The 22,909-nt window shown below is 52.5% G+C and overlaps 10 protein-coding genes across 10 annotated transcripts; 7 read left to right on the forward strand and 3 right to left on the reverse strand.

Annotated features, from left to right (window-relative positions):
* Nucleotide 1: 1 nt before the first annotated feature.
* On the forward strand, nt 2-890 carry POSPLADRAFT_1132705 (hypothetical protein; the record flags this gene model as incomplete). The annotated part of the gene is made up of 2 exons (XM_024484242.1): nt 2-455; nt 697-890. Coding segments are annotated over 2 exons (648 nt in total), but the record flags the coding sequence as incomplete, so codon positions are not given.
* POSPLADRAFT_1131708 (hypothetical protein) lies at nt 860-2,411 on the reverse strand (the record flags this gene model as incomplete). The annotated part of the gene is made up of 2 exons (XM_024484120.1): nt 860-1,224; nt 1,283-2,411. Coding segments are annotated over 2 exons (1,494 nt in total), but the record flags the coding sequence as incomplete, so codon positions are not given.
* A 2,129-nt stretch (nt 2,412-4,540) lies between these two features.
* On the reverse strand, nt 4,541-6,154 carry POSPLADRAFT_1131087 (hypothetical protein; the record flags this gene model as incomplete). Its single annotated transcript, XM_024484027.1, has 2 exons — nt 4,541-4,902; nt 4,960-6,154. The coding sequence occupies 2 exons, from the start codon at nt 6,152-6,154 to the stop codon at nt 4,541-4,543; spliced, it is 1,557 nt and encodes a 518-aa protein (XP_024342501.1).
* A 1,761-nt stretch (nt 6,155-7,915) lies between these two features.
* POSPLADRAFT_1038350 (hypothetical protein) lies at nt 7,916-8,730 on the reverse strand. The gene is made up of 3 exons (XM_024477374.1): nt 8,141-8,730; nt 8,003-8,068; nt 7,916-7,951 (listed from the first exon to the last, which is right to left on the reverse strand). Exon 1 carries the CDS (start codon nt 8,298-8,300, stop codon nt 8,145-8,147), a length of 156 nt encoding a protein of 51 aa, XP_024342502.1. The 5' UTR covers nt 8,301-8,730; the 3' UTR covers nt 7,916-7,951; nt 8,003-8,068; nt 8,141-8,144.
* Nucleotides 8,731-10,408: 1,678 nt separating this feature from the next.
* Nucleotides 10,409-10,654, forward strand: POSPLADRAFT_1131389 (hypothetical protein; the record flags this gene model as incomplete). Its single annotated transcript, XM_024484075.1, has 1 exon — nt 10,409-10,654. The coding sequence occupies one exon, from the start codon at nt 10,409-10,411 to the stop codon at nt 10,652-10,654; it is 246 nt and encodes an 81-aa protein (XP_024342503.1).
* Nucleotides 10,655-10,836: 182 nt separating this feature from the next.
* On the forward strand, nt 10,837-13,605 carry POSPLADRAFT_1133439 (hypothetical protein; the record flags this gene model as incomplete). Its single annotated transcript, XM_024484346.1, has 8 exons — nt 10,837-11,152; nt 11,456-11,577; nt 11,784-11,975; nt 12,019-12,222; nt 12,342-12,509; nt 12,870-13,169; nt 13,240-13,469; nt 13,500-13,605. 8 exons carry the CDS (start codon nt 10,837-10,839, stop codon nt 13,603-13,605), a joined length of 1,638 nt encoding a protein of 545 aa, XP_024342504.1.
* A 595-nt stretch (nt 13,606-14,200) lies between these two features.
* Nucleotides 14,201-16,250, forward strand: POSPLADRAFT_1043332 (hypothetical protein; the record flags this gene model as incomplete). Its single annotated transcript, XM_024478285.1, has 11 exons — nt 14,201-14,246; nt 14,303-14,353; nt 14,433-14,583; nt 14,634-14,712; nt 14,774-14,824; nt 14,880-14,978; nt 15,028-15,078; nt 15,443-15,499; nt 15,583-15,660; nt 15,807-16,001; nt 16,149-16,250. The coding sequence occupies 11 exons, from the start codon at nt 14,201-14,203 to the stop codon at nt 16,248-16,250; spliced, it is 960 nt and encodes a 319-aa protein (XP_024342505.1).
* Nucleotides 16,251-17,545: 1,295 nt separating this feature from the next.
* POSPLADRAFT_1064463 (hypothetical protein) lies at nt 17,546-19,921 on the forward strand (the record flags this gene model as incomplete). Its single annotated transcript, XM_024481806.1, has 12 exons — nt 17,546-17,705; nt 17,819-17,931; nt 17,983-18,091; nt 18,146-18,209; nt 18,262-18,338; nt 18,388-18,854; nt 18,905-18,980; nt 19,029-19,188; nt 19,252-19,420; nt 19,482-19,663; nt 19,729-19,780; nt 19,837-19,921. 12 exons carry the CDS (start codon nt 17,546-17,548, stop codon nt 19,840-19,842), a joined length of 1,635 nt encoding a protein of 544 aa, XP_024342506.1. The 3' UTR covers nt 19,843-19,921.
* A 203-nt stretch (nt 19,922-20,124) lies between these two features.
* On the forward strand, nt 20,125-21,450 carry POSPLADRAFT_1133307 (hypothetical protein; the record flags this gene model as incomplete). The annotated part of the gene is made up of 3 exons (XM_024484321.1): nt 20,125-20,184; nt 20,247-20,389; nt 20,454-21,450. 3 exons carry the CDS (start codon nt 20,125-20,127, stop codon nt 21,448-21,450), a joined length of 1,200 nt encoding a protein of 399 aa, XP_024342507.1.
* A 187-nt stretch (nt 21,451-21,637) lies between these two features.
* Nucleotides 21,638-22,816, forward strand: POSPLADRAFT_1072744 (hypothetical protein; the record flags this gene model as incomplete). Its single annotated transcript, XM_024482544.1, has 4 exons — nt 21,638-21,707; nt 21,817-21,959; nt 22,012-22,653; nt 22,701-22,816. The coding sequence occupies exons 2-4, from the start codon at nt 21,824-21,826 to the stop codon at nt 22,814-22,816; spliced, it is 894 nt and encodes a 297-aa protein (XP_024342508.1). The 5' UTR covers nt 21,638-21,707; nt 21,817-21,823.
* Nucleotides 22,817-22,909: the final 93 nt, after the last annotated feature.

The raw sequence follows: 22,909 nt of genomic DNA on the forward strand, positions 1-22,909 counted from the left end.
ATGCGGAAAAGAAGCCCCTGGACACCTGGAGCGAGAGTGCGGAACCAGGCCGATGAAGCGACACGTATCCGCACCACCTGAAGAACCTGCGCGACGCGTGGGGGTGGTCGTCGACAACGTGTTTCTCGAAGGAATCATCAACGAGGCGAAGGAGAGGAAGAAGAAAGAAAGGCAGACGAAAGCAATACCCATCCCTCCACCGCGTAGCGCTAACCCTGAACCCCCCGCCAGTCCCGTCGCGGGACCTTCGCGCCCCCGTCCCGATACACCCGTCGTCTTTCGCAAAGTCGATCCCGACTGGACACCAGACACCACTCAATGGACGTGGGACAGCTCCTGGCCGAATCAGAAGCACCTCTCTGGCGAGGAATGGATGAACGTAGGGAGGAACGCGCGTAAGGAGTGGTTCGACGAAGAGGAGGACGACGGCGTAGATTGGGAGTTGTATGGAGATGGTGAGCAGTAAGTAGTCGAATGGGACTTCGACTCTGGTAGGGGGGTAATGAAACATTTGTCTTTCCGTTCTATTCCTTGTACTACTAGCGCCCATACTGGCGCCTGTCCTAGCGCTCACCCGCAGGTTGAACATTATGCTGCTTACATAATGGGGTCCGTGCGCACTTCGTGCCTGGTATCGTACCACTACGTTTCTTTCTTCACTAACACGACCATATAGACACGATGGTCCGTGCGTAGTCGGTACTTGTATAAGTAGTTGTACCATTAGTCGGTCGAACCCTAAGTTCGACCTGGTTATTCATTCAAGTCTCTGCTCCTCTTCACTTGGGGTAGTGGTCATTCTCGACTTCCTCGCTCGATCTTCAGGACGACGCACTGTCCATAAGCCCTCGCTCGTCGTCTACGAGTCAGGCATCGATATAGGAGTATAGACCGTTGTATCATTTGGTAAGCATGACCTCACCATAGTTCCGGGAATATGTATGGAATCATTTGCAAGAATGAAGTATATATCGACATTCCGAAGCTTGTCAAATATACTTCTGGAGAGAGCAACGTCGAGATGTGAGAGGCCAGTCCATAACTTTGCAAGGTTTGCCTTGTCCATGACTTCGAGAAACAAATCGATGCTGAACAACTGTGGTGATGTGACCTGGTGAAGAAGCTCCACCAGAGGGGCAATTGATGAAATTCCCTCGTGAGTTGTATCGACTGAATATTCAAGGCGCTTGAGATGTGAATTCGCCGGGACATCAAAACAACAGGCTGAAGGGACTGTGCGTTACAGTGAGTAACATTGCAGGGACCATGTTACGGGGCGCACCTTGTATCGGAGCTGCATACGTGGATGCTTCATTGGACAGCGGGAAGCTGCCCTGTGGGAGTACTGTGAGGTCAAGATTACGCAGCGATTGGCCAGCATGCTTGACGAGTCCATTGAGAGCGACATCTATGCCAGTTGCTACACGCAAGGGCGGTATCAACCAAGCCGTGATACTTTGCAGACGGCCACCGGCGCCGGTTTGAATGAAGAGGTCGTGCACGGACTGATGATCAGAATGTATGGAGAAGTCCTCGCCCAGTTCACCACATCTCAACTGTGGTAGCGTGGCCGGGTGTTCAGGAAGGCATTTGGAATCAAAGCCATTTGCCAAGAACATGCATGGCCTCTTGATGGTGAGTTCCTGGAGGGCGGGAAGGGCATGGAGCAGGCGTGAAAAAGCGCCAGCGGTCGGAAGGATAACATCCCACAACACTAGTATTGTGATCTTGCTCCATGGGGACGTCTTGAGAGACGGGATGGTATGCGCTACTATCGCCTGAAGTAACCCAGCACAGCGCGTTGCGGTCGATCCAGGCCGCTCGACACCGGACTCCTCGGGCCGTGATAGGTGAATTGTGACCACCCTAGTAGCGGGCAAAAGGCACAATGTTGCAAGTATCCTGGCATTGATGGCAGTCCTAACAATTCTGACGTTACGGAGATGAACCCTCTCGAGCCGTGGGAGCGCGCAGACGAGGCGCCAAAAGGTCAGGACCGAAGGGAACGTGACATCATAGAGAAAGAGGCGTTTGACGTTGTCGAAGCAGGATAAATTGATTAAGACGGAATGCTGATCAAGATTTTGCAATCGCCATTCCGCTCTCGAGATCCTCAAGTTTGCCGCGCGGGTCCATTTTCGCGCGAGCCTCGAAGCGAATGTCGTCAAATGTGGGATCGGAAGCCGCTCGCCTCCACGTACTCCTCCCTCGATGCGCACTGTGTATGGACCCTTCCAACGCGGCACCAGGTTGATATTCGCAACCTCCTCCTGCGTCCTGAATACCACTGCGGATGGAAGGTACCTCTCTGCTCTCTCCTCAATAAATCCTTCACTAGCATAGATGCAGGCTTCCGACGCGTCGTATTCGCGTTTTGCACCGAGCTCATCGACGATCAGCAACCAGATCTCGTGGGAGAACTGGAAGCACCGTCGTGGAGACTATGCTTGTAGTAGTATTGTCGGGGTGAGTGCAAGTTACATTACCAGACGGCGACACCGCCACGCACCTAAGTATATTATACATTACAACTTGGGCGTCTGGTGAAGGTTTGAATTGTTGAGACTCAAAACTGGAGTGCGAGCAGAATGATGCAGCAGCGCCCTCCTTGCGTGTTACATAAGACGGCGATTCTTTCCAGGAGCACATACAGACAGGAACTAATGGCGCACCAGGCTCACCATACGTCCTTCAACCTCCTCCGTGCACTTTGAGATAACCGATTAATCGCCAATGGGCCGTTTGGCGGGCCTTGCTGAGCAAGAGGATATGAAAAAGGGCTTGCAAAGGTGGCAGGAAAGTGAGTAAACTCAGCATGCTCGCGAAGGATATCCGAGAGCAACGAAGCGGCGCCTTTGATACCTGCAACTCACCTCGTGTTTTTCATTTATCATCCGTCATTCAAACTTCCATTGCGCCCATTCACGTATCTTTGTCTCCGCATCGCTCTCGTTCGATCCACCTCATCATCTTATATGATTAAGGACACCGAGAAAGACTCATGAACCATTTAAAAGTAATACTCCTAACGTTCATAACCTCATACACAGGTCCCTTGAGGAAAGCCTTCGATGGGCACCGACTACCACGATAGTCATTGAGGCTTGCGGTCAGATCTAGTTTTAGATCAATGTAGTAGACTCGTGAACACGTCGCTCCCCGAAGCATCGATACGCGCTGGCATCATTGGTTGCAAGGAGCTAATTTAGAGACCTTGCAGGCTGCGAACCGCACAAGTCTCGATCAGCGCTGGGCACCCAATGTTGGGCAATGCCCACGAGGGTAATTTATAAGTCTCACAAAGTTCTGTGTTACGCTCATTCGTCTTGTCTCATCGCCTTCTGCATTCTGAAAATCTGGTGACACGTGTTCAGCATGTTATAGTTCGTCCGAGACCCGAAGCGAGAACGATCAACAAAGACATATCGCGTTTGTCTGAGCTCTGTCAAACGCGTAAGGAACATACAGGACGGCTCGCGCAAAGTCTGCAAGGTACTACAAACATGGCCAAATACGGTGGCATGCGCTCGCCACAATCTCAAGTTCCAACATCTCGTGCTTTCGAGGTCGCAATTCAATCTCAACTTAGACCGATAGAGCGGCCTGATGTACATGTCCTAATGTAAGGTGTCGATAGCCGCTGCGGGTGGCCGTGCGGGGGAAGACATGCGGAGACTTTGCGAACTGTACAGGGCTGTTTTGTCAGTAAGCGTCCTGTGGACGAAACCGAAATAGAACTCAACGCAGTCAAGAATGAGTATCGCGCGCAGTCCAGCTTCCCACAACGATTCACACGTCGAAGACTTCGAGCAGAAATTCAGCCGAAGAAACGCGCGAGTATAGGAACTCCGCTCGGTGAGATCAAGCAGAGTCGGACTCGTCTTCACCAGGACAGGACAAAACAAGGACAGACCGTTTGTGCACGCTCCGAGCCATCATAGTTGGGCAGGATGGTGCCGTTGCAAATGGTGAGGAGGTTCGAGATGTCGTCGAATGATGAAGATCGAGCAGCTTGAGGGGAATTCATCAGCGCGTCGATGGCTAATCGCTCCCGCAGAGCGAATAGGATCAATTGGCCAGCGTCAGACCCACCGGGCCTCCTATCGCATTGAACGACTGCGGACGAACCGAGCATGTCTCGCACGGGGTGCGTCTGAAGAAGGCGTATCGTGCGTGCTGGCGCGTGTCGAAGAGCGTGGCATCCGGGTAATCGCAACGCATATATATTGAATGGTGTAGAGTGATGGGATAACGTCAAACAATGTGGCAACGCAGAGATAATAAGAATCTGAAGCGAAGTGTGCGCGAGCATCTGCAGGACATGTATGTATGATAATACACGAATACAGCGGGGTTGTGGTATGACGGGAGAAGGTCTTCTCCACACCTGGCACGAGCGAGGGACACCTGGAGCTCGCGCCATTCACGCGAAGGTACAGGCGATGAGTTCATCAGTCGACCCTGGTATTCGTTGCACCTCACGCATTGTCTACTCTGATGGCATGAATAAGACATGTCAGTTGAGACAGTAATGAGTACGCTATGGAGGTACACACCGCAGAATATCACGTGCATCTAGCCCTGGTAGCCATGTCCTCACCGCAGCAACAGGAATCTCTCTGCAATTGTTCCCACGAAAGAATCGTATGCGGACTGTGTCAAGCATGTGGAAGACCTCCCGCGAGAGGGCTGCATCGAGCTGTGGGAGGCTAGTCCACCACTTTGCCAGGTCTGCTTCATCCATGACACAAAAGATCAAATTGACGTGAGATATGTGTGCTGACGTGACCTGGTGAAGAAGCTCCACGACAGCAGAAATTGTGGAATCATCATCATGTATGATTTCAACTGAATAGAGAAAGTAGCCGAGATATGTATTCGCCGAGATATCAAAGCAACGAGCTAGAGGCATTTTGTATTACTGTGGGTAAACTGGAAAGGACCATGCTACCGGCGCACCTGTACTCGGGGTTGCATATGTCGACACTTCATTGCATAGCCATGAGTTGTCTTGCGAAAGTACTCGGAGGTTAAGCTTCCTCAGTAATTGGCCCGCGTGCTTGACGAGTCGATTGAGAGCGACATCTATGCTTGTCGCTACATGCAGGGACTGGTACAGCCAGGCCATGATCTCTGTCAGATGACCGCTGGCGCCAGATTGAACGAAGATGTCAACGAGGTCGTGAACAGACTGAGGATCAGAGAATAGGGAGAAGCTCTTGCCCAACTCAACAGTTGTCAATTTCTTTAGCATGTCCGGGCGCAGAGGGACATCGCTCGGGTTGAAGCCATGTTCCGAGAACGTACATGGTCCGTTGATAACGAGGGTCATGAGGGCAGGAAGGGCTACAAGCACGCGTGCGAAGGCCTCCGCCGTCGGAAGCGTGACATCCCACAGGATCAGTTTGTGAACATTCCTCCATGGAGGCGTCTTGAGAGGTGACATGCTCTGCTCTAGCAGCGGGACAGAATGCCTTGCGAATGATTGAGGTCGCCCGACGACGGGTTTCGTGGGCGGTGGCGTCGGCAGGTGGATGCACCGTATCTGTGAGGCGGGCAGAAGGCATAACGCTGTGTGGACATTGGCTGCAGTCTTGACAATCTCGACGTCGTAAAGGTAAAGGTTGTCGAGGTGTGGGAGGGCGCAGATGAGCCGCCAAAACGTCAGGACCGTCGGAAACGTGACACCAGCGAGGTGGAGATGCCGGATCTCGTTGAAACAGGCCAAATCGAGTAAGACGGAACGGGGATCGAGATCCCGCGCCCGCCACTCCGCGTTCTCGATCGTCAGCTCCGGAACAGTCCACCTTTGTGCGAGCCTCGACGCGAATGTCGCCAGATGTGGAATCGGAAGCCGCTCACCACGACGCATTCCTCCCAGGATGCGCACTGCGTATGGACCCTTCCAGCGCTGCCGCAGATTGATGCTCGCAACCTCCTCCGGCGTCCTAAATGACATTTGGAATGGAACGTAGCTCCGTGCTCTCTCATTCATTAACCCGTCGCTAGCACCCGCGCACGCCATCAACGCATCGTACTCGCCTTCTGCTCCGAGCTCATCGATGATTAGCAACCAGATCTCCACCGGGAGACGTGGAAGCATGGCCTGCCGGACCATGGCCGTATCTCTGTCGAAGGTGAGCGTTACTGCCATTGCTGTACGATGACGTCTCCACGCACCTGGTTTTATTTTTCATCGCAGCCTCGGCATCGAGTCGACGTCTGAGAGGCCTTGGAAGAAAGTGACGTGAGTCTCGAACAAACATAGGCAATATCGCCATCCTCGTAGGAGGCAATGAAATGATGCAACGCTCGAGGAGCACAGAAAACGGAAGTCTAGGTCCTCCCAACTCACCCCATGGCCGATTTAAACCGCCCCCACAACGTTTTGTATGATCGAACGATCACTGCCTGGCTATTCATTGTACTCCGCTCGGCGATGCGGAGCTGGAAAAGGGGCTAGGAAATGTGCGTGGCAGAAGTGAGCAGTTTCTCCCTGTTCGCAGATTATATGCTAGAGTAACGAAACTGTGCCTGTAAGTCTCCCCCGCAACTCAAGCTTCCATCATCATCTCTGATTTGTCCCTGCCTCATCCATATCAGCTCTTATCTGCCGCGGCTCACCGCCATGTGTGGTTCACATGCTCAACATGCGTATGATGTACATTCACTGCCTGCGATACGATCCCAGGTCGTATACACAGAGTGTTGCGGAGGCCTTCATGAGCGCTCACTGCCGCAGCATATATTGAAGACCGTGATCCGAATTGATTTTCAATACACCTTCAGTCCTTCGCGAGACCATTGCGCGCTGGCGAAAGCAGTGCAGGGAATCAATGTGAAGATTGCGAATCGCATAGGGCTCAACCGGCACATTTGGCAACTTGATGTCAGGCAATGCACATCAAGAATCATCGATAACACTGACAGCGTAGACTGCCTTCGGCTTATCCTTGTCTAAGAACCTCCTTGGGTACATAATTCCCCCTTCGTCTGATACGAAGACACACTGGTGCGTACTATACTACCATGTATCGCGAGCTGAGGTCTCCGCGCCTCTCTCTACTTGCACCCCCAGACGCCTTGATGAGTACTCGCCGGGTAGACAGTGCGGCGTATCTTCGGAAAAATGAACAGAATGATTATCACCCTTTCATTGACGTTTGCCAGACATGTTCCCCAAATAAAGACATCAACAGTGCCATTTTTGGCTCCCAATGTCTTCTCGGGTAATGTCCCCGAGACATGTTGACACCTGTATCTCGCACAAGTGACATCCCTAGCAACTTCTGTTTTTTTTCTGTTTTATATCCGCTACAGGGCGTCGCCTTATGCCGGATAATACGTGCACGTACGTATCAATAACTTTTGTTGAAACATGGGATTGTGGCGAGCGCATGTCATCGTATTTGGCATTATTTATAGTGTCTCGCAGACTTTGTGCGACATCAGCAAAACCAGATCCATCCTGCAATCTATTACATGACGACACAATCAATGTAATTGAGCGCCATAATTGTACATGAGAGATATGCGATTATCGAGGCGAGTCCGCTTTGGCAATTTCCCAATCCATTGCAATAGGTGCAATATTGGTGGCTGTTGGCAAGATGTACTCTTCTTGCATCACCTGCCATGAATGTACCACCATTATATTCCTACATGATATTAAAATGTTCTGCTTCAATGGTGAATGTCGATTGCCTGAACAGGCTTCATTACTCTCGCCTGGTCACGGTTCCCTGGCCCCCGGGGTCCTCACAAATAAATCGTGGCAGAAACATTACAAATCATGTTTATTTTCTCGTAATTATATAGGTACTAACTACTATTACAGGTGCGCCAGTCTACAGGTTCTCGCCTGATCCGGCCACCTGATCCTGTAGACGTCGAGCCGCAACCTGGGCTCCTGAGACTGGCCGCTGACGCTACCGCCGTCTCAATGTTCTGCCTCAATGTGACATCAGCAGGACGTTGAAGTCGCAGAGAGTATGAAACTTACTTGTATTACCATTCAAGCAGTTTGGCTTTGTGTTGAGTTATGCAAATTGGCAACCTGTAAATCACACTATATGCGTGCAAGATTATAAGCATAATGAGACACAGCCAGAAAATGGGATCTGAAAGGGCTGTAACTTACCAACTTAAAAAGCAGAATTGAATGGGATATTTGAGGTCCTCAGGCTGGCGAGGACTGTACTGTACCCAGATGCGCTCAGATGTGCTCTCTTATCTGCAGTTGGCAAAGGAAATTTCACATAGCATGTGTCTGGCTCACCAATAATCATGAGCCTCGCCATTCGGCGACTCGCTGAATATAGCTGCTGACAGACAAACCAGCTGAAAGCAAAATACAATTTTGCCTTGTATCCAGGCCCACCGTATCCACGCCCCGCCACTGCGAAATGGGGTATGAATACTGTGGGTCTGGGTGCGAGACAAATACCATATGGCTGTGTGCTTGATGGGCGTAGTCATTGTATCATTGTAACAGTTAAGATCCGGCCAGCGACTCATCATTCTAACAGTCTAATGGCACACTGAAAGACTCACCTCGTACTCTACACCACATTTCCTCAAGTCACGGCTATGAAGACATTAGTGTATTTAGCACACCTAGCGGACTGCGCCCCATGCGAGTCTGTTCATGCCGGCGCTAGCGCTCATGGCTCGGACATCTAGACGACGACATAGACTTAAACAAGCTCAGACCCTGAGGATGACGAGGAGTCAGGACACAGAGGACGAAACAATGCACTAGATATGCTAATGTAATAACTTCCGAAGCCTGATTCTCTGTATGATCGGTCAAGCGCACTCTTACATCGCATCCATTGTTGCATTTGTCAGCATGCAGTGTCGGAATCCATACGATACGCAACGTGATTGGAATTAGAATATTTATATCGCTTTATTTAAGATACATACCAAGCCTTAGCAAACTATCACAATATCTGGGCATTCATACAATCAAGTAAAATTATGACGACGTGTCTGCAATCGATTATCAGACGCATACCATTCTGGCTCTAAGTTGCACACGCATCGCCTGAATGTTGACTACTTCATAATCATGTCCCATAATTAGACAGGCGTGTAATTACATATCAGCAAATAACAAGCATGGACAATCATGATGATTACTCATAACTAATATATTGTATTACACGCCGAACCTGGTTTTGCTGATGGAGGCGCTCTGTCTGTTCCTTACGCGTTTGACAGAACTCAGACAAATGCGATATATCCTTGTCGATCGCTCTCGCTTCGGGTCTCAGACGAACTTTAAAACTTCTGCACACTGCGGTCCTTTCTAATCATTTGCCCTTAGCTGTCTAATTGCACGATCTGTGCCATGACCTGACAGTGATGAGATAGGCAGGTCAAATGGCATCCTCGTTGTAGACCACACACTCGACATCTTTGAAAGAGGTAGGACCCCAATCTTCTGGCCTTCCTATGACCTATGTCTATTTGTAAACAACCAATTCTCACGACATTCAGTTCGCATGTGTACTTTGGTCGCATTCATTATTTATTGCACTGAAGACAGATATCGTTGGGCATTGTCGCTGTTAAGCGTCGGCTGTTGCAAGTAGGAAAGTTGGGGGAGCGCTAGAGAGTTATGGAATAGACTGGGTCGCCGTTATAAGGTGAGGTAGCAAGGGGGGCAAACGGCTCTCACGAGTAGGAACCTGCAAGTAACATGAGCACACATGATTCAGACCCCGTTGCTGCAACATGGGAAAGTAGTGTACAAGGTGTCTAAGTTGGTCACTAAGAAGAACATGCGGCCTCCACGCGTGGGCACACCGTCGACAGACCACAATCGTGTTAGCCCCGTGGCTGAAATGCTATCTTACTGTCCGAAAGGCGTATTCCAGAACCTCATCATGACCGTCCTCCCCCCCATCTAGAATATCTTAATTCTAGAGAGACTGTAAGGCTGAGGAAGCAGCTATTACAAAGACATATTGTTCGGGAATAGCCCTTATACGGTGTGTTGAGCCTGCATTGGATATCTGAGATCAGCTTTTAGGTCATCTAGATCTTAGGCCCCGTCAAGATACACCGCTCTGCAGACTGCAATACATGCGTTGAACACGCACGTCATAATATATCATGTCATAATATACCACCATTTGCCGTTTCTCGCAGCAGGCGCCTGTTTCCCTCACTCAACGTTCGACTATAGCCTTGCGATAGCTAGTCTTTCGAATTGGTAGATCCATCGGTTGTGCCGGAGTCGGTCGACGTTTAACCAAGTTTTACTCGCAGAGCTAAGTTTTGTTGTTCGGTCCACTGACGCTTCACAACGGGCCTGTTGTCTTGTGATAATGGAATCCTCAGCTAATTCGCTTGCAGGATACGCTCTCTGGCTTGTGCCTGCCACGCATTGGACCGTCTCATGAGTTTCCAGCCAAGAGCCTATGATCCGGAGATCCACTCGTCCAGGTCGTATGCCTCCTTCAGGCCTCACATCACCCTTGTCACTTTCTTTATTCTAGAGTCTCCGTCTCTCAAGCTCATGCTTCCTCCATGTATCACGCCAATAAACGTGTCTTTCAGCTCACTGAAGGTTGAGACCGCTTATCTGGGCTCCCTATCCATCAGTATATTTGAACCGCGCGAGCTGATGATACTGCACGAATAAGTCCACACCACGAGCCGGTCTTTTCCGCACATGTCCTTATTCTATCTCGACGAGGCCTTTAGTGGAGTGGAGAAGGTCAAGGGCTCGTGGAAGAGCTGCGCCATACAGGAACGCCCAAATTTATCAAAGATGGTATCGAGCTCAATTGCTTTTTTGACGGAGGCAGACCCGAAACTCGCGCGATGACTGGTTTTGAGGGCAGGGAGATCTGGTTGGTAGAATACACAGGGCCGGAAGCAAGGTGGAGGGTCCTCGGAAGGACGGAGTTATTGCCTCTGCCCACTCCCTTCCGAAAAAGGTTGATCCAGAAGTCCTCGCCTATGAGGACTACGAACGAGGGCAGGACAGCGAGAAGAGTCAGGCATCGCGAGGAATGCATTGACGAGAGAGGATCGAGGCGAAGAGAGGAGCGCATCAGCGAGATAGGATCAAGACAACGGGGGAACCGACGAGAGGGCCGAGCAGAAGAGAAGACCGAAGTGATGGGAGAAGAGCAAAGTGAGGAGAGCAGCAAATCGACGAGGAAGTCGGATTCTTCTTGAAAATAGCAAGATGGGCACAGTGACTATACTACATCATCGCTCAGTTTGTTTTTGAAAGCAGATGTTGTCACTTCCATCCTCCACAAGCTCTGAGTATTCTTGGTTGACCAGATGCGCCAGCCTCAGAATCGGGGACAGGTCATGGATTTGGCGTACGAGGAAGAGGGAGAACGTACAGAATTGATCGTCCCTTCAAAGACTTGCCTTGTGATCACGCTGTGGCGTAGTACATACACATCAAGTGCGATATGTCACAAAGTGCATGTTGTCAATACGCTCGCGCTGCTCGTGATCCCCGTCCCTCGAGCACGGGCTTGCGAGGGAAGACCGGATGAAGGCACGTCCCTTATCAAGCTTCAGCCGCGGGAGGAACAGGAGACAGTAATGTATAGCACGTACATGGCAGTAAAGAACGAGCACGCCATCGCAATAATGAAGAAGGGTATTAAGAATCAACATGATATGATACCCCTCGGCGGCTGAGAGAGTATCCGAGCTTGCGGCGATACGCGCCGTATGACGAGGATCGAGTAGATACACATACGGAACATAGTTCAGCGAGACGGGAACATCGCAAATGATGTTAGACGGACGCGTGGGTGTGGAGGCGTGGGTGCAAGATGTCGTTGGGTGATGATGAGGTCGAGCATCCTGAGGGGGAGGACACGAGCGCACCGACCGGGTGTCGGGAGCATGATATGGGATTTTGGCGTTTCTGGAGAAGGAAAGACGATGCGGGAGTGGATGCCATGGCAAACGACACAGGCCGTGACACATTGGTCTGAATAGTTCGTGGAGTATATACCCCGCTGACGTCTGCAGAAAAAGCGATTGCTATGTAGGAAGTCCGCCTCCCATTCAAGCACCAAGTCTGCATACGAGATGATCTTGATGGCCATCGCACTTCGAGCGAAGAGGGCGAAGAAGCCCGCGTCAGAGTCGTCAAACGTCCTGGATCGAGGGTATCTGTCGGACAGAGGCCAATGTTCGCTCGCATTGCACCCGAGGAAGACATTACGTATTCTGGTACGTGTTGAGTCCGGGTTGAGTTATTCTCAACATGTATAAGCACAGGTTGAATGGTATATTGAAAGAGGGAATGCCGTCAAAAAGAAACGACCGCGCAAAAACGATGGATGATGTAGATGTATGCGCGGGGTATCGCAGGGCGTATATGCGCCGGGACAATCCACGAACGCAGTGGGCTTGTGGCTCGATATTTCACGCAGAGATGGGGACAGCCAAGCGATAATCAATTCCAGGCATTCGCTGACGCCAGTCTGAATGAGGAGGTCGACGAGATCATACACGGAGTGAGGATCAGAGTGTAGGGAGAAGTCTTTACCCAACTCGACCCGTCTCAATGGCGATGGCGTTCGCGAGTCTACATGGACATCTTTGGGATTGAAGCCATGTTCTGAAAACGTGCATGGCCCGTCGATACGTAGGCTAACGAGGGCAGTAAAGGCACAAAGCAAGCGTCCAAAGGCGGTAGCCGTCGGAAGGGCGATGGCCCACAAGTTCAGACCCCATAGATTGCTCCATGGAGGCGTCTTGAGAGATGGCAGGGTCTGCGCTAAGATCACTTGAAGCAGCCCAGCAAAGTGCGTGGCGAGTGATCCAGGTCGATCGACGCCGTATTCGTCAGGCCGCATCATATAGATGACCTTCAGACTGGTAGCGGACAGCAGGCGCAAGGCCGAGACCGTCCGGGCATCAACGGCGGTCTTGACAATGTCGACGTGACGGAGGAGAAGCTACTTGAGGTGGGGCAGGGCGCACACGAGGCGCCAAAACGTCAGGATCGAGGGGAACGTAACATCATGCAGGTGGAGGGAACTGATCGAGAAGCATTCCAGGTTGAGCAAGAGGGTGTGAGGATCAAGATCCTGTGCCCGCCATTCCGCTCTTTCGATCGTCAATATCTCCACGCGGGTCCATTTCCGTGCGAGCCTCGACGCGAATGTCGCCAGGTGTGCAATCGGAAGCCGCTCACCGCTTCGCTTCCCTCCCTCGATGCGCACCTTGAATGGACCCTCCCAGCGTAGCGCTAGGTTGATGCTCGTTACATCTTCCTGCGTCCTGAACGCCATTTCGTCTGGAACATACCGCCATGCTCTCTCTTGTATCGATCCTTCAGTAGCCCTCGCGCACGCTTCCAACGCATCGTACTCGCGTTCTGCACCGAGCTCATCGATGATCATCAGCCAAACCTCCATCGGGACAAGCCAAGACATGGCTGTCGCAACTGGATCTGTGGTAATACTGTTAAAGTGAGTGCAGTTCATATTTCTGTATGGCAGTGATGGCATCGCCACGCACCTGGTTGTATTGTTCATGACAGCCTTGGAGTCGCGTGGAGATCTGAAGGGGCTTTCTGGTACACAGTCCTGCCCTTCTTGTAAGTAGGTCGTATGAGATAGTAGTCGCTCCATGAACACAGAAAGCTGAGCTTGAGCTGAGCTATTCGCTCCCCGGCTCACCCTCAGTCCTTCGATCGAACTTTCGGAATGATCGACTGATCACTGACAACCTCATTCGGTGCCCGGGGTCCCCAAGTTCGCTATCTAGCTTGATTTCCGCAAAAAACTTCTTTCAAGCGCAAATCCTCGAATTGAGCTTCTGAGAATCGTAGTGTCATAGAGCCGATATACATTTGGTGTCTGTGTACCTGACGTGTGTAAGTAGACGAGACGATATACGATACTCAGATCGTAGGCAGCGTACTGTGAATGGTCGAAATAAGGAGGAGGCTCTATACAAGCGGGACACAGCATTGAACTTTGAAGGGTCGATGTATCAAACATGAGACACTTCTCCCTCGGCCTCCACGGTGAGCGTACGGAGTACAAGAACGACGATACTTATCTTGTGGTCATGGTCCATCGGCGATCACATCAGGCATTCGAAACTACGGCCATCGGCCTCGCGACAGTCTTAAAGGTCGCGGCGGATCGCCTCTGAGACTAAGTAGCTATTCTGACCAGGACGGCGACTCTGAACAATGGCTCCTTCAAACCTGACAATATCTCATATTGAGAAACCCGATGGTATGTGTTGTGGCCATATCTTCCCATCGATTTCTTGTTAATGGTTGGATTTGGAGGAAAACTGGTGGAAGAGGCTGTACAACTAGTTGTCAAGCTCATGAGGAACGGTTAGTGTAGACTCTCATATATATCCGTATCGTGGAAACTCATTGCGTGTATCAGACCCTACGATACCCTCACTGACAGGCGGGAACCTCGATCTGTTTCCGGACTGGGCACGAGGTTTTGTAGCTGCTTCCGCGCTCATCTCCGGAGAGATGTACGCTGCAATTGATGAGAGCAACACACTTGTCGGCTTTGCGATGTGGATGCCTCCGGGCCGAGTACCGTTGACTACGTAAGTCTTATATGTCGAGAAACTTGAACAAACGACAAAGCAGTCTGCAGCGAGGAGGAGCGTCAACTCGGTTGGAACCAATTTTGGAAGAAGCTGTCGCCCGAAGGTCGAGAGTACTGCGAGAATGTGGTCAGTACAGCACTGCAATAGATCATAATATGAGGCGCTCCACAGCTTATCAACGGCTTAGCTAGCGAAAGACTTCTCCAAATTCTTAGAAGAATCATTTGGCTTCTCGGATGTGAGGAGGATCTCCATGAAATTCTTCCAAACGCATCTCACACGGCGCATGCCAGGTTCAAAAGAGCACGTACTGGTGCAGCTTCGCTATGATTCGGGAAGACTATCAGAACAAGGGTGTAGCAACCGCGATATTCGACTTGGTCTACGCAAAGGTAAGCATCCTAGGAGCTCAAGTCACATCGGCTGACAGAGCTACGGCAGGCGAAGGAGACGGGTGCTATCATGGCGCTTGGGACTAGCTTGGAGATGACGGTGAGCCTGAGTGCACATCCTCGCCATGTTACGGTTCTCTTGATCCATGCATCCTTCCAGTCCAAAATCTATCAAAGCATGGGATTCGAGCAGAAGGGCTTCCGAGTGACGCCTTCTCCATGGAAGGATTGGACTAATTATGTCCTTATGAGGCGCACAGCCACTTGAGTCGAAGCTAGGCGAAAAGATGATGTAGAAAATTACACCTAAACGAGAAAGAAGCGGCCCGACACAAAGCGACTCAAGCTCCGGTATCGCCAGTCACGTTTTGTCATGGTCCGCTCACCTTTTGTAGCGTTCACGCAAACGCATGGACGCGAATCTTGTCATGTAGCCTGCTCACAGCCGACCGAGTCCACCTTAGTATGCTTTCTCCGATAAAGACGGCTGCCTCAACCTTGTGAGAGCCATCCGGACATTTGTGAGTTCGACAGCGAGCCCGATCAGGAGCATCACCGTGTGCAATCTATCGCGTTTCATTCAGGTCACCTTATGTCCCGTCAGTGTATACACTCGAAGTCGCTGAGACGTCACAACTCCTCGAAGGATACCTTCCGAACAGGACATGAGATAACAATGAAGGTTCGTCTCACACCGTTGATGTCCTGATCGAAGCCACAATCCATCGGTACACCTAGATGACTGCTGTATCCTGCGAATGTTAAGGACGAAATGGTCACCATCCTGCCCAACCTGAGACGCCATCTCGAAGACGCACCGCCGCATAGGAATATCTATGCGCAGAGCTAGATCCTGGGACGACTGTAAGCGCCAGGCACAGCAGGACCACCCGCACCTCGGCCTGCGATGCCCTGCTTCGCGATATGATGTTCTCGTACAACACGCGTATTCCGTGTGCGCTCAACTACTGCACCGGTCGGGATCGCTCTGTCGATATGGGGTTGTCGTATATCGGGCAAAGAGTGAGTTACGCACAAAAGGAAGGACTTAGGCATTGACACTGGAGAAACCAGCACGTCCGACCTTTATGGAAAAGGGCAGCCCATAGTCCACAGTGTGTGAATGCTATCGACTCGCTCGATGTGGATTGCCTCACACTAAGTACCCAGATGAGCCAACGCATCCCTGTAGGGAAGCTCTTCATACCGTCTAGGACCTATGCTCTAACTCCCACTGCTGTCCCGTTCCTGGCCCGATTATTACATGCATGATGCACAAATGAGCTATCGGTTTATGAACAACTTGGAGAGCCGTATCCTGCATTTTACGCATCCGGGAGCTGTGCCAGCAAGTATCGCGGGAGCTTAAAACTCTTCTAGATCATACGGGCTAACGAAGTGACCAACATGTGATAAACCCATACGAGACGTCAATCAATGTGGTATATAGTGAGAGTCGCAGGAGTTACCGACACGTGAATACGGAGTGGATAATCCCCATCTCATGTTCAAAATACCTGCACGTCCTTTTGGGATCACATACGACGATGATTCCGAGTGAGTGAAGGGTCACAAACGGTGTCACATAATTAGTGCGCCGAACAGGTTGCATATACTCATTTGGTAGCACCCTTACTCGCTTTGGACGTCGGTGATCACGGTATCGTCAAGTTGGCATGATCAATGGAACAACCCTCAAATTTAAATTGCGCCCCTGTCACTGTCGTATTGCATGCAAGGTCGGCCGTGTTCAACAGCTGTGTAAGTCCCACGCTCTATAACCACCCTCACCTTTTTTTCCTGTCTGCCTCTTTGTGCTCTCGTGCTTGGAAAGTCCAACAGTATCCGACTAGAGGCTCTCCATCATGTGCAAGTAAATCCTTGCAAGCGGTGGCAGTGCGCTTCGCAACCAATATGCAACCCACTATACGCTTCATTAGCGATCAACCTGCTGCGCTTCAGCAACCCGGATCCTCCGCAGGCTGACCAAAAGTAGCTAGGATCCGTTTCTGCAACCAGCGTTCTCGAGCGGTGAGATGACTTACGGGCAGATCTTCCAGACTCGCTCACAGACTGGTGCGAAGTTGATCAATTCAAATGTGGTGATTTGCTGGGAAAATATATCAAGCGCGCGCCTCGGTGATCGACCTGTCAACGACCATATTAGGCAGCGCCCCACCCTCGCTGTGCCTGGGGCCCGCCTATTGGAGGACAGATTACAGTGCTTGCTGCCGACGCAAATTTACATCGGAGCCTGATGGAGACTAGTGCTCCTTCCCATCCATATACAGGGGTTCGTTGAGTTTGGTTGTGGGCTACGGGTCACACCGAGCAGGTATGTTGTAAGTCTGTTCATTACTCGGAGGTGCAGCCAACCAACGGCCAGGCACATTACAGCGCTCCGCCCCGATGCGCGCAGGGGAGGTTCGTGGTGGACCATTTTTCCGAGATCCCAACGAGATGAATTGTACGCCAAGCCGAAAGGGCTTATCGTGCCTACGACACATATAGCGGTCTTCCGCACATTCCACGGCTCGTCTCCTCTGTGACCCATCTTCCTTCGCACCATGACCGAGAGCAAGGAGAAGTATGTCGAGACGGACGTCGAGGCGGTTGACTACAACGACTCGGAGGCAAACGTCTCCATGTCGCCCGCTGAGCCGGGGTTGCAGCGGAAGATGAAAAACAGGCACATTTCCATGATTAGGTGCGTCGGCTTGTCGTTGAGTAAGCGTATGCGGTGAGCTCATAGTCGCCGATTGTGTCGCAGTATTGGAGGTATGTCGTGCTCGCGCTGCATGATTCTGTATAGTGCGCGGCTTATGCATTTCTCCTCATAGGCGTGATCGGTACCGGTCTCTTCCTCGGCACCGCATCCTCATTGGAGAATGGTGGACCGGTTGGTCTCCTGCTGGGCTACCTCACGATCGGCTCGTTGTGCTATTGCACAATGGTGCGTCATCTATCACCTTCGTACATGCACATGCGCTGATAGGAATGCAAGATTTCCCTCGGGGAGATGGCGGCCTTCTTGCCTATTCCCGGTGGTCACATCACCTTCGCGGAACGCTTTGTCGATCCCGCGTGGTCATTCGCACTCGGCTGGCTGTATTGTGAGTCCCGCGAGCCTACGTTCGCTGAGGGCACGTTAACACCGGTATTACTAGGGTACAACTGGACGATCGTCTTGCCAGCGGAGCTAAGCGCTGCATCCGTTCTCATTGGATACTGGTAAGCTTACATGTTTCCTGTGTCACAGTTGTTGCGCTCATCTTGGAATCAGGGACAGCTCAGTAAACGTAGCAGCATGGATCACGATGTGCCTTGGCGTCGTCATCCTGCTCAATATGTTCGGGCCTGGTGCGTATGCCACGGACTCTGCCCTCACAGCAGCTGACCCCATTCGCAGGCATCTATGGCGAAGCCGAGTTCATCTTCGCGTCCATCAAGGTGTTGACGATCACGGGCCTCATCATCCTCGGCATCGTGCTTGACCTCGGTGGTGGGCCAAACCACGATCGCATCGGGTTCCGCTACTGGAAGCACCCAGGGCCGTTCGCGCAGTTCGGGGGCATCGGCGGTGCGAAGGGCCGCTTCCTCGCCTGGTGGGCGGTCATGACGCAGGCTGCGTTTAGCTTCATCGGCACAGAAGTCGTCGCGATAGCGGGCGCGGAGGCGAAGAACCCACGGCGCAACATCCCGCGGGCGATTCGGAACGTGTACATCCGGATCTTGCTCTTCTACATTGGCGGCGTGACTATTATTGGACTGCTCGTTCCGTACACGAATCCAAATCTCAACCTCGCGGACGGAACTGCAGCGGCGTCGCCCTTCGTGATTGCTATTGAGATCGCGGGAATTAAGGGTCTGCCATCGGTAAGCTTCTGTCGTAGACTCTGAAAACACGTGATTGAACCGCTCCGTAGCTCATCAATGCGTGCGTTCTCACGTCTGCATGGTCGGCAGGGAACAGCGATTTGTATTGCAGCTCCCGCGCACTTTGTGAGTCCGGTAGCCGAGGATATTGCAGTCTTGCTGACTTCCGAGTAGACAGCTTGGCAATCCATGGCAACGCTCCGCGGATTTTCACCAAGGTGAACAAGCGTGGTGTCCCATGGGCCGCCTTCATCTTGAATGCCGTCCTGGGTTGTCTCGCGTACATGGATGTCGGAAGCGGTAGTGGCAAGGTCTTCGGCTGGCTTGCGAATATGTGCGCAACACGCCCGCGCAATCAGGATGTTTGCTGACATAATTACCGCCTTGGAATGCACAGGACGGCCATTGCTGGCCTGTCGAGTTGGTTCGCCATCTCTGTGACGTACCTCCGCTTCCGCCAGGGTCTCAAGGTGCAGGGTATCGACCGCAAATCGCTGCCATACCAGTCACCATTCCAGCCCTTCGCCGCGTGGTATGCGGCAATCCTATGTTTCATCGTTTGTCTGGTACGCGCGCTCTGTTTCCTTTCCACCTCTTCGCGCCGCTAATGTGCGCACGCGCATGCAGCTCAGTGGTTGGTCGGTTTTCCTGAAGGATAGCTGGAACACAGCGACGTTCGTGACCAACTACTTGCCCATGGCAATTTTCCCCGCGCTGTACGTTGCCCGACGACTCTGGTCGCGCGTGGCGTTCGTCCGGCCAGAGGACATGGACTTGAAAACGGGCCTCGCAGAGGCGATCGCTGCATCGTGCGTGTAGCCCTCGTAGATTTGTCGTGTTCGAGCTCACCGACGCGCCCTTCTTTTTCTTATAGGTACGATGAACCCCCGCCACGCAATTGGGTGGAGCGCATATGGCAATCCGTGGTGCGTAGTGTTCTATTCGTGCTCGAGTCTCCTGAGTTTTAACGTGCTCAATGCAGATGTGAGCCGATCGACAAAACGTTCGCTTGTTATGTATCATAGACGTGTACGAGGTCGTGTAAGATAATATATACATACCTATCTATAGAGAGAATAGAACATGGCTATTTTGGAGCGTTTCTGAACTTGTCTTGGGTTTATATTTACACGCGAGCAGCAGAGAACGGCGTTGGCCGTCGTAGTACACGATTGCGTCATCATACCCAAGTCTAGGCTAAGTGGTCGTTGCTTCTCAAGGCATGCCTGTACATCTCTCGCACTTACACTGAGGCAAATTAGAGTAGCATATGCACATACACGCGACTACTCCAAGCAGGAAACCAGTCCTCATACTTGACGGAGGCTTTGTGTGTAACGCCACGCCTATGCACATCCGTTATGTACAAAATTGATCGCAATATATTCTTAGGGAACAACCCTTGAAGACGTCTTCCATCAAGATATCTCGACGCCCCTGTGGTCTGCGAGACCAATCGAAGACAATCCTGAGCTTATCATCGCCGCGCATCTTGCATTCCTACGGGCTGGGGCAGACGTGATTCTCACTTCGACGTGCGCGAATGCAATCCGACACTCTCCGTGTTTGAACAAGGCATCTGACAGGAACTACACGCAGGTATCAATGCGCATTCCAGACGTTCGAACGCTCGGGGTATACCCGCGAGGACGGGGTGCGCATCTTACGCAAAGCGGTGCTCCTTGCGACGGAGGCCAGGAGACAATACAAGGAAGAGGGAGCACCGGACGACACATCAACAGGCCTTTCTGGCACGGCACATGTCAGAGACATCAAGATCGCCCTGTCGCTGGGGCCCTTCGGTGCGACACTCTCACCAGCACAGGAGTTCGACGGGTTCTACCCACCGCCGTACGGACCCAAAGGCCTCTCGCAAGAGGGAGGCAACTACAATGCGTTCCCAGACTCAGACGACGGCAAAGCACAGGAAGAGAAAGCAGTCGCGGCGTTGACAGCTTTTCACCTGGAGCGACTGCGTGCCTTGGTAGAAGATGTGGAGACGTGGGCGGCGATCGACTTCGTTGCGTTCGAGACGGTGCCACTGGTGAGGGAGATCAGGGCCATTAGGCACGCAATGGAGCTGCTCGTGCAAGAGAATGGTGCGTCGGCGGCGAAGCCGTGGTGGATCAGCACTGTCTACCCCGGCGGGCGGTTCCCACAGGAACGCAGCCCTGGTGAAGGCAGGCTGACTGTTAGAATAGTTGTCGAGGCGATCATGGGTGAGGGTAGACTGGGTGCACCGCAGTCACCGGCGCCATGGGGGCTCGGAGTGAATTGCACCGAGCCGCAATTCATTGGCGGGCTGTTGAAGGAGATGACGAACATAATGGAGGGACTGGGCAACACCGCAGGCAGGTCTCAGAGCCCATGGCTTGTCGTGTATCCGAATAGGGGCGATGTGTATGATGCTGCAAGCCAGACGTGGTCAAAAGGCGCTGAAAGCATCAGACAGAATTGGGCAGTACACGTCTGGGCGGACGTGCAGAGGGTAGCTGGCAGCAAGGCTTGGTCAGGATGCCTCATTGGAGGGTGCTGCAAAACGGGTCCACAGGAAATTGCTGAGCTGCTGCGTGTATCCAGATCTGTATTCCAGTAGTAAAAGTTCCATGCGTTATATCCAAAGCGATGATGCTCGTCGAAAATGTCCCACTTGCTGGCCTATGATGAGGACAAAATCTCAAGCAGTCGAGCATGCGAGCATAAGCGCCGATACGAGCCGTGGCGTGGGAGAGCTACGGGAAAGCGCGAATTGTGAATTTGGCGCCCAGGAAGGACAACGCCCAGCTCGCCGGAATCGCTGCCCAAGCTCTGCTCAACGTCGCCCGCGTCGACGTCCTCAAAACAACCCAAGCGGTACGTTCCCTGATGCTCTGTTGGCCCTTTCGGCGAAAGAATGGCGCAAAACGGCGCATATACGCGATGGATGGCATTCGTAGCGTGTGGATGCTGACGCCGTCCTTAGGTCCACCATGTCGTCAAAACTTCCGTCCGTCCTCAGCGCGACCGATGAGGAGATCCAGCTCCTCCTCGCGGCGCAGGCGCACATTGGCAGCAAGAACTGCGACAAGCAGATGCTCCCATACGTCTGGAAGCGAAGAGCTGACGGTTAGTCTGCCTTCTGTCCCTTGCCTAGAAACCGCATGCGACGCATCCGCAGGTATTCACATTCTCAACATCGGCAAGACCTGGGAGAAGCTTGTCTTCGCTGCCCGTATCATTGCCGCGATTGAGAACCCGAATGACGTTTGTGTCATTTCCGCGCGCCCCTACGGCCACCGCGCTGTCCTCAAGTACGCCGCCAACACCGGTGCACAGGCCATCGCAGGCCGCTTCACGCCCGGTAGTTTCACCAACTACATCACTCGCTCCTTCAAGGAGCCGCGCCTGATTGTCGTTACGGACCCGCGCGTGGACCACCAAGCAATCCGCGAGGCGTCATACGTCAACATCCCCGTGATCGCATTCTGCGACACCGATGCGCCGCTCAAGTTTGTCGACGTCGCGATCCCGACAAACAACAAGTCGCGCCATTCGATTGGTCTCATGTGGTGGCTCCTTGCGCGCGAGGTCCTCCGCCTCCGCGGTACAATCCCCCGCACGACCGATGGCTGGAACGTCATGGTCGACATGTTCTTCTACCGTGACCCCGAGGAGGTCGAGAAGCAACAGCAGGAGGAGGCACAGGCGAAGGCGGCGGCGGCCGCGGGCGAGGCTGCCGAGGCGCCTCTCAACGAGTGGGACGTCACCGCGGCCCCTGCCGCTGGTGGGATCAACCCTGGATTGGTTGCCGCCGAGGGTGGTGAGTGGTATGTCACTTTGCTTGTAGCGTGTCTGACGCTCTACCAGGTGCTCTTGACTGGTCGGCAGAGCCGGCGGCAGCTGGCCCCACCGACTGGGCAGCAGAGCCCACAGGGGCGTCTGGCTGGGGTGCGGAGCCGACTGGCCCGTCAGGGTGGGACTAAGCGGGTCGGAATGAGATCGTTTTTACGCTATCTGCTGTCGACCATGGCCATCTCATGTATGTTCGGGCAATTGTGCCCGTATCGGCACTCACA

Source organism: Postia placenta, assembly GCF_002117355.1.
Source record: "Postia placenta MAD-698-R-SB12 unplaced genomic scaffold POSPLAscaffold_2, whole genome shotgun sequence".
Lineage (NCBI taxonomy): Eukaryota > Fungi > Basidiomycota > Agaricomycetes > Polyporales > Adustoporiaceae > Rhodonia > Rhodonia placenta.